The sequence below is a fragment of the Ooceraea biroi genome, chromosome 6, assembly GCF_003672135.1.
Source record: "Ooceraea biroi isolate clonal line C1 chromosome 6, Obir_v5.4, whole genome shotgun sequence".
Lineage (NCBI taxonomy): Eukaryota > Metazoa > Arthropoda > Insecta > Hymenoptera > Formicidae > Ooceraea > Ooceraea biroi.
In genome coordinates this window covers 9526981-9540518 of record NC_039511.1, presented here as the reverse complement: position 1 = coordinate 9540518, position 13538 = coordinate 9526981, and the positions used below count along the sequence as shown (strand labels likewise).

The 13538-nt window shown below is 41.5% G+C and overlaps 2 protein-coding genes across 6 annotated transcripts in view; one reads left to right on the top strand and one right to left on the bottom strand.

Annotated features, from left to right (window-relative positions):
• LOC105286976 (28S ribosomal protein S24, mitochondrial) overlaps nucleotides 1-13538 on the bottom strand; it is a 199280-nt gene that overhangs the window by 131370 nt on the left and 54372 nt on the right. The window lies entirely within an intron of this gene.
• Nucleotides 1-13538, top strand: part of LOC105276766 (tetraspanin-5) — a 110092-nt gene that overhangs the window by 76714 nt on the left and 19840 nt on the right. For all 5 annotated transcript variants that reach the window (XM_011334648.3, XM_011334649.3, XM_011334651.3 and 2 more), the window contains exons 2-4: nucleotides 5560-5680; nucleotides 12642-12715; nucleotides 13100-13174. In XM_011334648.3, the coding sequence (XP_011332950.1) occupies nucleotides 5560-5680; nucleotides 12642-12715; nucleotides 13100-13174 (270 nt within the window). The remainder of the gene's footprint in view (nucleotides 1-5559; nucleotides 5681-12641; nucleotides 12716-13099; nucleotides 13175-13538) is intronic.

The following is a 13538-nucleotide window of genomic DNA, read 5'->3' as shown; positions in this document are numbered from 1 at the left end:
CTCGTTATCGCCAAGACATAACAGAATTACCATCGATTCTCCAGAGTTGCTTTTAATTAATGCAATAACCCGGGGACCAACCGGCTTGAGCACGCTCGGACCATCCGCTCGGCTAGACCGCGTTGCTCCGGTGTCGTAAGTTTGATTGTTCAACGGGAGATTGCGAATTTCATATTTATGGCTCGCTTGGCTGAGCACCGTTCGAAAGCTTTAAATAATGCAGGCAGTCTACTTCACGCAACGAAGAAGCCTCCGCGCAAGTAGTAAGCTCTATCTATGCTCCGCCGAGAGATTTTCCCTTTGGACGTAGTTAGCGCGCGACTTGCCGAAAAGAAGAGCACGCGATGCCATGGAAGTTTCAGTATCTTCTTGAGGCTTCCTCGCGTATCGGGAAAACGCAATTCAGGCTCACGATTGCACTTCAGAGGCGAACTCCGTTAAGTGACTGATTCTTTGATGGCGCAAGCGAGCGCCGCGAACAGACGAACAATATTTCCGCGGCACACCAGAAACGCGAAATAGACTTAATAACTCGGTTTAAGCGTCTCGTGTTTACTCGTCGTTGCTGAAATTTCTAGTCGGGCATACTGCGATCCCGTCTTCCCGTCATCCCTCTCGAGGCCCGTCTCGTCCTCCCCCGGTTTCTCGCTTTGCTTTGTCTCTGACTTTCATCCGGCCTTTTATTTGCATGAATTCAAATTACGCCGAGCGGCTTTCCGCAGTTTCCGCCCAGACGAGGATCCTATTGCCCTTGGAAGATGAGATAAACGCTGGCCCGATAAATTCCACTTTGCCCTCTTCTTTACTGCCTCCGTCTCCCCGAGTACTCATCCCGTCACTCGTCCCATCCATCCTCGCCGGATGATACTACTTGATTATACGATAACAGCGGACCGGCTGTGTTTAACTTTCAGGTCGGGCAGGAAAATGAGATTCCCGATTTTTTCTTTTTTTTATTCAAGATCAGCTACTAACGCTTTATAACAATTGGATATAATATGGTTGTAAATAGGAAATAAGGTACAAAATTTGAAAACTTAGTTACGCTCACGATGATATCTTGTGTCTGACAATGAGTTCATCTTGCCATGAATCTGCTTGCTAATAATTACGAGCGTTCCCTTTGTTAGCCAGACGACTCGCATATTTTTCGCTCGCTGATCATGTATACGTATTTTTATGTGTTTTCCATTCGGTGGTCAAACCTCCAATATCGAACTCGATAATTCAGCAAACAATATCAAAAGAATGGAAAGTATGGTTGATCGCAAAACCACGATGTATCGGTATGATTATTGCACACAGAAGCAAACTTCGCATGTTTAGCCAAACTTTTGTAAAAAACTGAGTCAATAATTTTATCAACAATCAAATCAGCGCATGTATAATGAAGACAATGCTTGCAATATGCACATGATACGATACGAATAATTTATTTACATTTATTTCCAGTTGCGAAAAATCCCCGTGTCCCGCGATGATTGTTTAAAAAATTAATATTGCAAAATAGTGCACTTTTATCGCGGCGTTGAATTCGCGATGCGAAATGTATCGTGCAAATTTCGACGCGCACCTGTGAAAACACTTTACGTATAAAGAGCCGTTGTGGGAAAATATTAACTCTGCACAATAAACATTTTATTTACCCGCTGCTCGACCGCACCAATACGCGTGTATCCGTTCAAAGGAAAAGTTCCATGCGAACCGCGGTACCGATCATGTTATTTTTTCCGAAACTTGTTTTCCAGTTTGTTCGTTGCCGAGTTAGTTTTCTCCATTAAAACAGTTTAGTATTAATATTTGTTAATATTAATTGCAAATACATTGCTTAGCAAATTTTGCTTTCCCAAATCTGATTTTCCACAATATTTTCCTCCATATACACGTGAGAGAGTGTAATTATTTAAACAGACAGATTTTCTTCTTAAAAAACACAACTAATTTTGAACTGTTTCTGTTATACTATCGGTAGTATTATTAAAAATTTGCAAAATTTAGAAGTTGTCTAACGCTTCGTTGAGAAACGGGAAATTAATGTTATTATGGGCACAGGATGAAAGTCTCATAAGTATTAAATAAATTGACACAGATGATACGATTGCAATTGCTACTATAATATGAAATCTGCAATCGATTTGATAGATTAATATTGCTAATATTTGTTACGTATCCGATGGTATAAAGAGAATCAAATGCGGAAATGCAAGAAGTACCTTTATGATGAAAAAACATGCAGACTACGTTATATAACTTTGAATGTTACGATACGTTACGAGAGCCGCAGTAGAAAAGAGTCTGGACGCATGCGGCCAGTGTATTGATTTAGTCGCTTGGACGAAAAGCGCGAAAACCATAAGTGTACATGCGATTTTCTATCGTCAATAAAATACCATTTTTACTGTTTAAATGCTCTAAACCAAAGTGCGTTGCGAAATTGATCCTCATATATCCGAATATACACAGAATCAAATCGAAACATACAATCGGGATACAGTTGGAGGGGGTTTTCGCGTAGCGTTAACCAGACCTTAAATGTTTTCCGTCGCGCGCATTTGCGAATTGTATTTTTATCGTAGTGCAACGAGCGGAAAAGGGGGTCGTGCGTCATCACTTGTGTCATCGGCGTCACCTTCGCACCCCCGGCGTCACGAGCGTGATCGCGCACGGAGTTTGTTCGATCGTGAATTATGCGCCGCTGAGAAATTGTTTGCAGTCACTGGAGTGATACGCGACGCCGGCCGTGCTCATAACACATATTCGGAGATAACACAGTGGGCACGAAATTTGTTATTGTATCACAAGAAAGAGAGAGAGAGAGAGAAAGAGAGAGATGTGTATTCTATGGACCGAACGTTCTTATCTTCTCTCTCCTTCCCTCTTTCTTCGTCTCCTTCTGTCACATTCCTGCCTTCCCTCGTGCATCAAAGTTGCATCGCGCAATTCCGGGGCAATTGCAGCTATCAGGACGCGGGCGAGCGAAACATCGTCGTCGGTCTGGGGCGACGATTTTTATTAACGACTGGTCGCAGATAAAACACCGCCGACGAACCTCCACGGTGAAACGGAAAAAAGTTATTCATGTCTTCCACAAAAAAAAGAAAAAAATTTGTACAACGCCCACAGAGACAGGAGGCGACGGAAGACCATTGACTCGCGGCGCGCTCTTTCCTCTTTTTTTTTTATCGATGCACATTGATCGACCAATAATTGATGCGTCCAACGAGAAATCCAATTCGCAGAATGCTTTTGCTAACGCCTGGAATAGCAGCAGTGAATACAAATACTCGTGTGAACAGCGGCAGGCAAGATATATACAAGCAGGCTAACTGTGGAATAGTTGAAAAGTGATCACACGATATACACATACACAACACTTTTAGTGCTAGTAATCATTCATCAGTAATCCACCGCTACACTGGTTAACAAATTGGCACACTAGTTGCTAGTGTAAAAAAAGAAAAGAACGCGTTTCGAGCTATTTGCAGCTTGGAAGCACGTATTTACGTGTGTTTACGTTACGACTTGGAGATGATCTACCGCAAATGGATTTCAAACAATTCGAACGCGTTCGGCAATTATTCTCCCTATACCTTTTTTCAGCTTTCGTCAGATCAGTCACAATGGAAAAACGAAGCCGGTTGCGTTCGTTCGTGAGATATCGTGCATAGCAATGACGCACACAGGTCGTTACACGTTTGAAACTGGTGATTCAATTTTTGAACTTCAATATTCACCGTCAGCGATAAATGCGCTTTCACACAAAACGTGTGAAACGCGTAAAACTGTATGATCACTATGAATTAAACCAAGCGACATCAATTTTTACAATATTATTCATTGAATCGGAGTTGTAAGCACAACGAATCAAATGAAGTGAGACCTCGCAAATTCAGGGCTCAAATCATTAAGACACTGATGTTAAAGTTCGTGATTTTATCGATATAAGAATTTTACATAGAAGCTACATCTATATACATCATTATACATTTTTAAAAGGTGTGTCGCGAATCCCAAAAGAGATAAAGTAAGCTGTAATATTTCTAGTTGCAAAAGTAGAACAACTTGTTATTATAACGCAATATAGTAAACGTGCAGACTAATTTTATACATGATACTCTTATAAAATTATTTAAAATACGCTGCTGCCTTTTAATTCATTACGTTGCCAAGGCCATGACCTATTTATTCTGCTTCACGCGGCGCGCTTGGAAATTATCGAACGTAAAGCAAACGGAGAGTAGTTACGCGCGCTGTCATAAACTGAGCCTCCGGGGGATTAAAGCCGATTACCCCGCGAGATGCACACGCGTTATCGGACGCAGCCTCAGGTGTTGCAGCTACTTCGAGTTAAGTCGGTCTTGTCACGCGAACGCGCGTTCTACGTGTATCATTGGTAATTGCGTGGATTCAACGTCGGTAAATGTGCGACACCGAATATCAATCTCCCCGCAAACCCCGCAACGGCGGTTGCCGTTGGTCAGACTAATATTAAAGTTACATTGTGCCGCTCTTGATTAACGGGATTATACTGCGCAAGAGTTCACTCTTGCGCGAGCTAAAGTTCGACCGCTTCGATGTAAACTGTTAATTAAAAAAGAAATTGAAATCAGATTTACATTAATCATGAATTCAGAGTTATATAAAAAATGATTAAAATGGAGATTCAACGTGCGGAAACATTTAAGAATTATTGGAATTATAGAAAATATAGATGGAAAATTCAAGCGGCTTGATAAAATCGAACTCCCGTTTTTCGTAGTTATAACAATTGATTTTGTCAACCGTTTGGGAGTACTCCGTTACACTTTGTATACCGAAATCACGATTTTCAAAGCTTCATGGCAGCTCTTAAAAACTCGAGCGAAAAGAGTCGCCGACAAAACGGCCCAGTTAGAGGAGCACTCCGCAAACGTTCGTCGTTTGCGAACTATTTGAGACGTAACAACGCGTGCACGGCGAAAGGGCCTCCACGAGAGCGTTAACGGTCGAAAGCCGTTTAGACCCTACTCTTCTCGTTCGATTTCCTTCCTTTTTTCCCCTTGCCTATGGTGCTTTTCTCATTATCCGTGGGTAATCGCATCCGCGGTGCAATTGCGCGTGCCACACGACCGGATCCGTATAATCGAAACCTCGAGTCGCAATTTCGTCGAGTGGCTGCCTCCAAAGAAGCAACGTAAATCGCACAAATCGTATGTGAACGTTTATTTTTTCCAATACTCGTAAGCGATTACGTCAACCTAACGATCAAAGACATTCGTATTCCATGAATAATCCTCTTTTTTCCATTATTTTCAATTATTCACATATTTTCTTGCTTCTCACGTAATTTGTTTGACAAATGCGTTTTTTCATATCACTAAAATATTACTATTAAGATTCACCGTTACTTTTACATAGAAAATAATCAATCACATAATTGTTCGCAAATCTAGCACAAAGAGAATCTAAGATAAATAAGGGAAGTTTTCGACCGGAGGGCCAAAACTTGCCTCGCCGATATTCGTCTTCACTTGATCTAATGTCTAACTCTCATCCCGTTTCTCTCTCTTTATGTTGCAGTGGCTCGGTCTGGGCATCATGGCGGTGGGCGTCTGGGCATGGACCGAAAAGGACACCTTCAACAACCTGTCCCGCCTCACGAACGTCGCGCTCGATCCAGCATTTATCCTCATTCTAGTCGGTGAGTACCGGATCTCTCTCTCTCTCTCTCTCTCTCTCTTTCTCTCTCTCTCTCTCTCTCTCTTTCTCTCTCTCTCTCTCTCTCTCTCTCTCTCTATCCCCTTTCTCTTTCCTCTCTTTCTCCTTCCTTCCCTCTTACTGCCAACTCTTGGAGACCTGTATGGAGAGTTATGGCGACTTCGAATGTTGCCCGACTAAATTTTATGAAGGGCAATAAATCCTAATTACAACGCCCGCCCTCGGTGGAGAGTTGACTGCTGGAGATTTTAACTCCTTTCGCACGCGCGCGGACTCGTTTCTGTGATATTGGCCACTTAAGAATGTTATCGGACGTAGTGTCACTTTGAAGAAAATATGTCGGAGTATCCAGATAAATTAACGCTCACAGTAGTACAGAAATACTCAGCTAGAGAACTGCTAATGAGAGACAAAGAAATCACCCTTGCGGAGATCTTTAAATACATGAATCTTGAACTTTTAGGATTCGAACGTTTCGCCGAAGGTCACTTGCAACGTCCGATATTTTCTATTTGGAGAAATGACGAAGTCCTAGAAAAACGCCACCGTAGCTTTTTGCGTCGGAAGGCGAGAACGAACCGCAATAAAATAGGAGAACGACTTCAATAATGCGCCGGCTGATCACAACGAGAGAATCGCAGTTTCGCTCCGACATTTGGTGCGTTCCCGGGGTGGAGAGTGGAGACAGCGATCGTTTTTCCTCGGAACTGCCTGCGAAGTGGCTATATCGCGTCTACCGGTGAAAACACTTCGCACGGTCCGCACTGCCGCTATTTTCGCCTCCGTAACTTAATTTCTGTATTAATAGCTCTCACTGCGCTCGACCCTTACATAAAGCTGTCCGGGTACGACATTCGTTCTGATTCACCCGCGAATTCTCCTTCGCACGGAAGTCGCGTAATGCGCGGCCAACAATGGCGCGGATTTGTAATTTGGATAACGCCCGAGAGCTTTAGCTACCTCCGGAGGAGTGAAGAGCATGACGCCGGCCGGAAATTAAGGTGTCCGAATAGTCGTGAATTTTCCGGATAGTTTAAGTCCTTTAAGAGACGCGAGTTTGTTTCTTGTGCATCTCTTGTCCTTTTTTTCTTCAATCTTTTTCTTTTCACGGACTTGGCAAAGAATCTGTTGGCAGAATTAAGATCGCGAACTGCGAACCGTACTAGTGTAAGTGCCCATTTTCCTACGGAGATGAAAGATTTAAGGACGATGTAACATCGAGCAAAGACAGACCAACTCTCGTTACTACTTCGTATAATCATTCGACTGAGACTTATTGCGAGGCAGACAGAGATAGAGCCTCGGTTTTTTTAAGTCTGGCTTCTGTCTGAAGCTGAAATTCAATATTGCATCGTCTTATTATTCGAGCACGCGCCCGTTTGTGCCTCGCTTTTCAGAGTACAGCCTCCGTACGTCGAATCGAAAGGAAAATTCTCATCTCGCAGTTTCATTTACACAGTGCTTTTGTACTAGTACATAAATAATAGTAAATAAAGGATATTGAAAAATCTCTTCCACGTTTTACCGTAAATTCAAATTATTTTTGAAAAGTGTAGGAGCTAGAGAAAAAAAGGGAAGAAGATAGCATTTTGTTATTATTATACTAAGAACGAACAAATCATGAGGTGTTTTCGATGCGATTATTATGATATCGGTTTCTTATAGTTTAGCATAAGTTATGTTTCCGACGTTATTAGAATTGGAAGTAAAATTTTATTCATTAATAACTCGCTTAACGATTACGGCATTTCCTTCTTTTCAAGAATGGACAAAATTTCGTTTATCAAGCAAACATTTATCAAAGCGTTTCACGAGGTGCGATCGCAATTGTTCCTGCATTGTTATTGTCGCAGATGCAACACAGTAAACCTATTTCAATTAACGCAACGGGCGCGTCGAGCGGATGGAGAAGGAAAAGAGGGTGAGAGAGAGAGAGAAAAGAAATGATTAGTGACTCCCCGAGCGTGCTCACACTTTCGTCGTAAAACGTCGAGTAAATTAGGCGGAATGACGGGATGAAAAATAATGCCGGGATCGCGGTAGAATGGTATAATGCATAAATGATACCGCGTTCTCGCCGAACGCTCCTCCTATGAATCAGAGTCCCAAAGGTAACGACACAATTCCCTCGCCGCGAGAACGGAAGATAAGCTACCTGCACGCGACATTACCGGTCGTAAAGGGTGCGTTTTGCGCGCAGGCTAGAGTACTAGCCATGTTTTTTCTTTTTTTTCTTCGTCGCTCACAACCGTCGACACGGCGACCCATTTTCCTGTGGCACTGAATCGCATGATGTTCGTGGTCATTAGCGCGCACAAAGCCGCCGCGATGTTGGTGCAAACTGCAGCTTCAACATAAAGTTGTAACAAATTCCAAAAGCGAAAGCTCACGGATCGAAAGCTATTACATATGCTGAGAATGACGATTGCCCGCTTCGATGACATTTATCTATCTTCGAATTTGAGCATAATCCATTTGTTTAGGAAAACTAGATTTTCGGCTGATTAAGGATCGCGATATATCGCTGAAATGCAGCCCGCGACAATTTTGGTGATCCGAAGCAGTACGCTAATTGAAACGTATCCGATGGGAGGGAAGCGGTGATTACGAAGGGTTGAGGGCAAGGTGTTGACAGAAAGCGCGTTCGCTGCCTCGTCGTAACCATGATACGTTTCCATCACCATATGCCCCCTCCGCGACGCAAATGTAATATTCCGTCGGTTAATACATACACCCCTCCGGCAAATAGACGCAGATTGCCGCCCGATGTTCGTTTCACTTCCATCCTCTCTCGTTTTCTTTCTCTCTCTCTCTCTCTCTCTCTCTCTCTCTCTCTCTCTCTCCATTTCTCCTGCACGGTGCCAAAGTTTTAATTGGATACGAGACGAGGGCACGGCCGCGGCGTCCAACATAAAATTAGGGCGGAGGTGGGTTTGCGTCCGATTTATTTCGTCGGTCCCCCGGCTTGCGTCGGGATTTGCGGACGTCACGTTCCGACCGTGGAGAGTGACGTTCCCAGGCTACGCTCCGTATTCCGTAAGTCGGATTACCACGTGAATTCCGGTAAGGGACTCCTCCCGGTGCTTCCGGAAAGCCGCTAGCGTTCGCGAAGCGCGGTCAGCCACGCGCGGTTTGACTGAATCGTAATGGTGAGAATGCTTCCGGAAATGCCCGGGATGACCAAACTCAAACCGGTCGTAGGCGGCCGTGCTCTCTGCCCCGGTGTTCTCCGCGGGACGTCGTGCAACCCAAATCGAATTTGCACGTGATCCGGCTACGCCGGAAGAACAACGCCGCACCACGGCGTCGGGAGACCGCTCGGAGGCCGGAGGAGTGACCGATTTGCGGCAGCTCATCTATTTGTTCCCATCGTATCCCGCACCGAGTGGAAACAATCTCTCCCGAAATTCAAAGGGGGCTGCTCCGAAAGGAAACCATGGTTCAATCCGGTAGCGAAAGATGTACAATGGACGTTTAAATTTGCCTCTTATCGAAGATTAATGTAAATCTGAAAATAGCATTCTCGATATTGACGTATTTATATCTTATCGGTATTTATGTAGCACAAGACCGAAAATATTAGTTCTGTCAATTTGTGATTATTAATGGCTCCAGAAAAGAGTTGGAATGTTTACTTTTTCAATTCTTTTACATTTTCTCATTTAGTTGTTATTTTTACTTCTTTTGGTGTCTCTAACTTTTATAATAAATCATGTCACATCAAAAAGGGAGAGAAAAGAGAGAAAGGAAAGAGGATTGGAAATAATACATTAGATACGACCTTTACGTAAAGAACCATAGAATTTATTCGCTACTTTACGTCGCTGCGCTCGTTTCGCAGGATAAATGCGCTCAATTAATTTCTCTAGTTATTGCACTACTGTAATACTAGCCTAACATTATTAATTTAGCCCACAGTTCGAACTGTTATTCGCGTTAATATTTAATTCGATGGGTCTCAGTGCGCTGCAATATTGTTCGATTATGAATCATTTAACGTTTGTTCAGTGCATTGATATTTATCAGTATCTTTGTTGCAATTGACAAAGTATCAACAAAATGCCTTGTGATAGAAATTTTAATAAAAAATCTTATATATTATGCATAATAAGATTTGTTGGTGAGAGATATCACCTGCCATTTAAGCGACATCTCCATCGAGGTAATTGACATCTTCTCATTATGTGTATCTTGTGTAGTTGGGAAAGCGACGCGCCTGTTAATTATTTCGTACTTGCGTAGCGTGCTGTATCGGCCTGAGCCCGGCTTTCGATTATCCCATGCTCCAATTACTTCCATTTACTTTGACGAGTAACTCTACCCTCTTTCGACTCGCGCTTAATTTAGTGTAACGCTCGCCTGATAACAACGATTTAGACTCTCTATCTGTAAATTATAATGATGACTACTGAAAATAGTTTGCAATTTTTATTTAAAACATTAATGTGTAAAACAACATAGATGTGTTATATAGTTTTTCTTATATATTATTTTTATTTACTTCGATATTTCTATAATATCATCATATTAAATTTAATAATTGCTCTAAAATCCGATGATGTAAACATGCATTTCTTAAATTAATTAATTTATAGTTAAAAATTCACCATTCAAAGCAGCAAAGCTCTTTTACTGCAACCTGTTAAAAGCGCACGGCGTTTAAATAAATCACACCTTGCACAAGAACACAAAGAAACATGTTAAATCCCGCATTACGCTTGTTCCCCGTGTTTAAATAAATGTAACCGCAATTGAGAGTGACATTTAAATTTTCGCGTTTGTATATTCCTTCAGTGTAATTCACATAATTCTAAAATTTCTGAACAAAATGATCATAATTTCGCAGGTTAAATATAAGAAATTGAAGAAATATGCCACGGAGAAATACATGTATGGATACAGCCAATCGAATTCGCGTTATGGAAAAATCGGCTTTAAATCGCAAAGAATGCGTAGATGAAACGAAATAAAGGAAACTCGGTTCATTCTGTATGACTCTGTGGATTTTTTAGTCGGCGAAAACCTACTAAAATCAACGAATAACGTCGGTCCACACTTGCCGTTATATTCGCGTGTCACGAAGCGAGATCAAACGGATGTGTCTCTTTCATGCAATTTTATTATCATATGACATAAAGCAATATTGCGGGGACGGCAAAGCTCTTTCTGCTACCATCGACTCACACCTGGCACACCGTCCCCTTTATGAAATATTGATTGCATGCCAAATATTAACGCGAATACAAACCGAGATGCAGCGCGAGCAAACTGACGTTTTTTTAACGTACTATTCTCACATCAATTGTTAAAAAGAGTTTCAAAAATAGTGAAGTAATAATTAATATAAATATATGAACATTTTCTTTTTCAAAGGGATGTAACGTAGTCGACGTACAAAAAAATATCCCGTGGTAATTTTATTTCGTGTGAAAATTTTTCACCTGCGCTTCGCGAGCAGATACACATTTCTACATTCGCTGCTTTCATTTTTCTTCGTCAAGTTTTTCGTTCGTGCGCAAAGCGTTTCATCGTTGCCGTTTTCTTCCAGTTCGCGGCAAGGCTTAACAAAAGTTTCGAAAGTAACTTCAGACTAATTATTCAGTTACTTAAAAAGCTTCGTTTTACGCTACCCTCCTCTTTACTCCGCTTTACCCTCGGATTAAAAGTTACCGCTATTTCCGGAACTCGTCCCAAAATCTTCAAACTCTTTCGATGATAGATAAAATTCATTAAGTCTAATGGTCGAGTTCGACTTATAATCGCTTTTTCGATGCAAGTATTAATTCTTATTGTATCAAGCTATTTCCGTCAGTGAAATTTATTCGGAATTGGAACATTTTTCGCTGTCATAAAAATGATAATTATATAAAAATTATAAATAAAACGATATTGCTGTTAATATCACCAGTTATAATACTATTTTATCCAATCAGAATATAAATAAATATAATCCAATTTCCAAATTATCGTCTGCATAACGTTATGAATTTATTTTATGGATCTTTTACGCGAATAATCGTTTACTTACACAGAATGGTATTAAAAGACGAATAAGTTGTTTGGATTTGCAATACTTATTCGTGGTTACAGTGGACTTCAAGTATACGCGTTCACAAACTTTTTGTTAACGTACACACTGAATTGATTTCGCGCTCATTACACGCGGCACACGTTTCATCTGCGAATAATACATAATTTCATAAATATTCCGTAGTATCGGTGTGCAACGTGGTGCAGTTAATGACGCTCACGATGAAATTCAACCGGATTGCCGAGGAATTTTAATATAATTACTTGTTTAACTAGAGAAGCATTCGCTAAATTCACGTGTAACGTGCATGCAACGCATATATTTGTAAATCAAAGTTGTTATCCAGATCAAATTCCGAAACTCCCGCATCTCCGGGTTTCGCTAAATGATAAACTCCATTTTCCTCGACTTCAAAAACAGAATCACGATTAAAAAAATAGTAAAAACAAAAGCGTAACCACAACCAAGCAGATAAAAATATATGCGAAACGGAAGAATACGTACCTGCCTTGTGTTCTATTATTACGATCTGTTTTGCACAAACGTGTCTCTGGGTTTACGTTGATTTACAATATTGATCTGTAACATCGATGTGCATACCATCGAGTAAATAATTCTTTCGACTTCCCTCGCGCGCTGTCCCCGATTCTTCTTCCCCCTTTCTCCCGTTTTCAATCTTATCCGACTGCTCCTGGATTTCGCTGTACGTACTTTGTAGCGAAATTGTAAATGCACGCATCTGGAAATTTGCGGTGGGAATGTCGATGCTGGAATGAATTTGCCGTTGGGACGCGTCGGTACCCATGCTCATAACTTACGATTATATGATACATTGATGAATGCATTCGCGTTCTTCGTGTTACAGTTCGCGCGCACGATGACGAAGTACCCGATACTATTTATTCTGTTGCAGGTACGGTGACATTTATCATCGGGTTTACGGGATGCGTCGGCGCGCTACGGGAGAACACATGCCTCCTGGCCACGGTAAGCGCACTATGGGATTCAATTAAAGCTCCCGTCGGATTACTTTAATTGTCCAATATCTTTTGGAACTCCGAACTTTGATCGAGCTTCCGGGTCGTTACGTGATATCTATGGTCTATCGCCGATTCGCCGGCCCCGCGCTATCGAACGAACGAAAGTTCGCCCTTTGAGAAATGTAACGTTTAAAAGTGTTTAAAACCAAAGACTCCCTGCTTTCTTTGACGGCGAATTCTTGAGATTAGAGTTTTCCCCGCGGGAAAAACGAATCGTGCGGCGGCGGTTGAAAAGGTGATTTTAACAAGTAACAAGCGAGGGACGGTACTGACAGGTACTGATGAATTTCTCGGGTGATTTTGATAAGAATTAATTGTTTTCGTATTGCAGTACGCGGTATTCCTGGCGTTACTGCTGATGATGGAAATGACTGCCGGTGTCCTAGGATTCATTTTCAAGGATTGGGTAAATATCACGTAACGTTCATATGTGCAATTTTATATCTTAAGGTGCTATTTCATGCTGACGCTCGACGTTCATTTTTAGTGTCAAAACAGGTCACGTGATCAAAATTAACGCTGGATAATGATCAATTTTGATCACGTGACCTGTTTTGACGCTAAAAATGAGCATCGAGCGTCAGCATAAAAAAGCACCTTTATAGAAGAAATGATGTGGCAAATGTTAAAAAAGAAAACATTAGACGGAATAAGTATTATACGGAAATTTTGCGACTATGATTTAATGTCGTTTTGTATCGTGCATATTGTACGCGTTTAATTACTCACGCAGATGAGATTTCGCAGGGTATACAACTTCGCTGAAATTC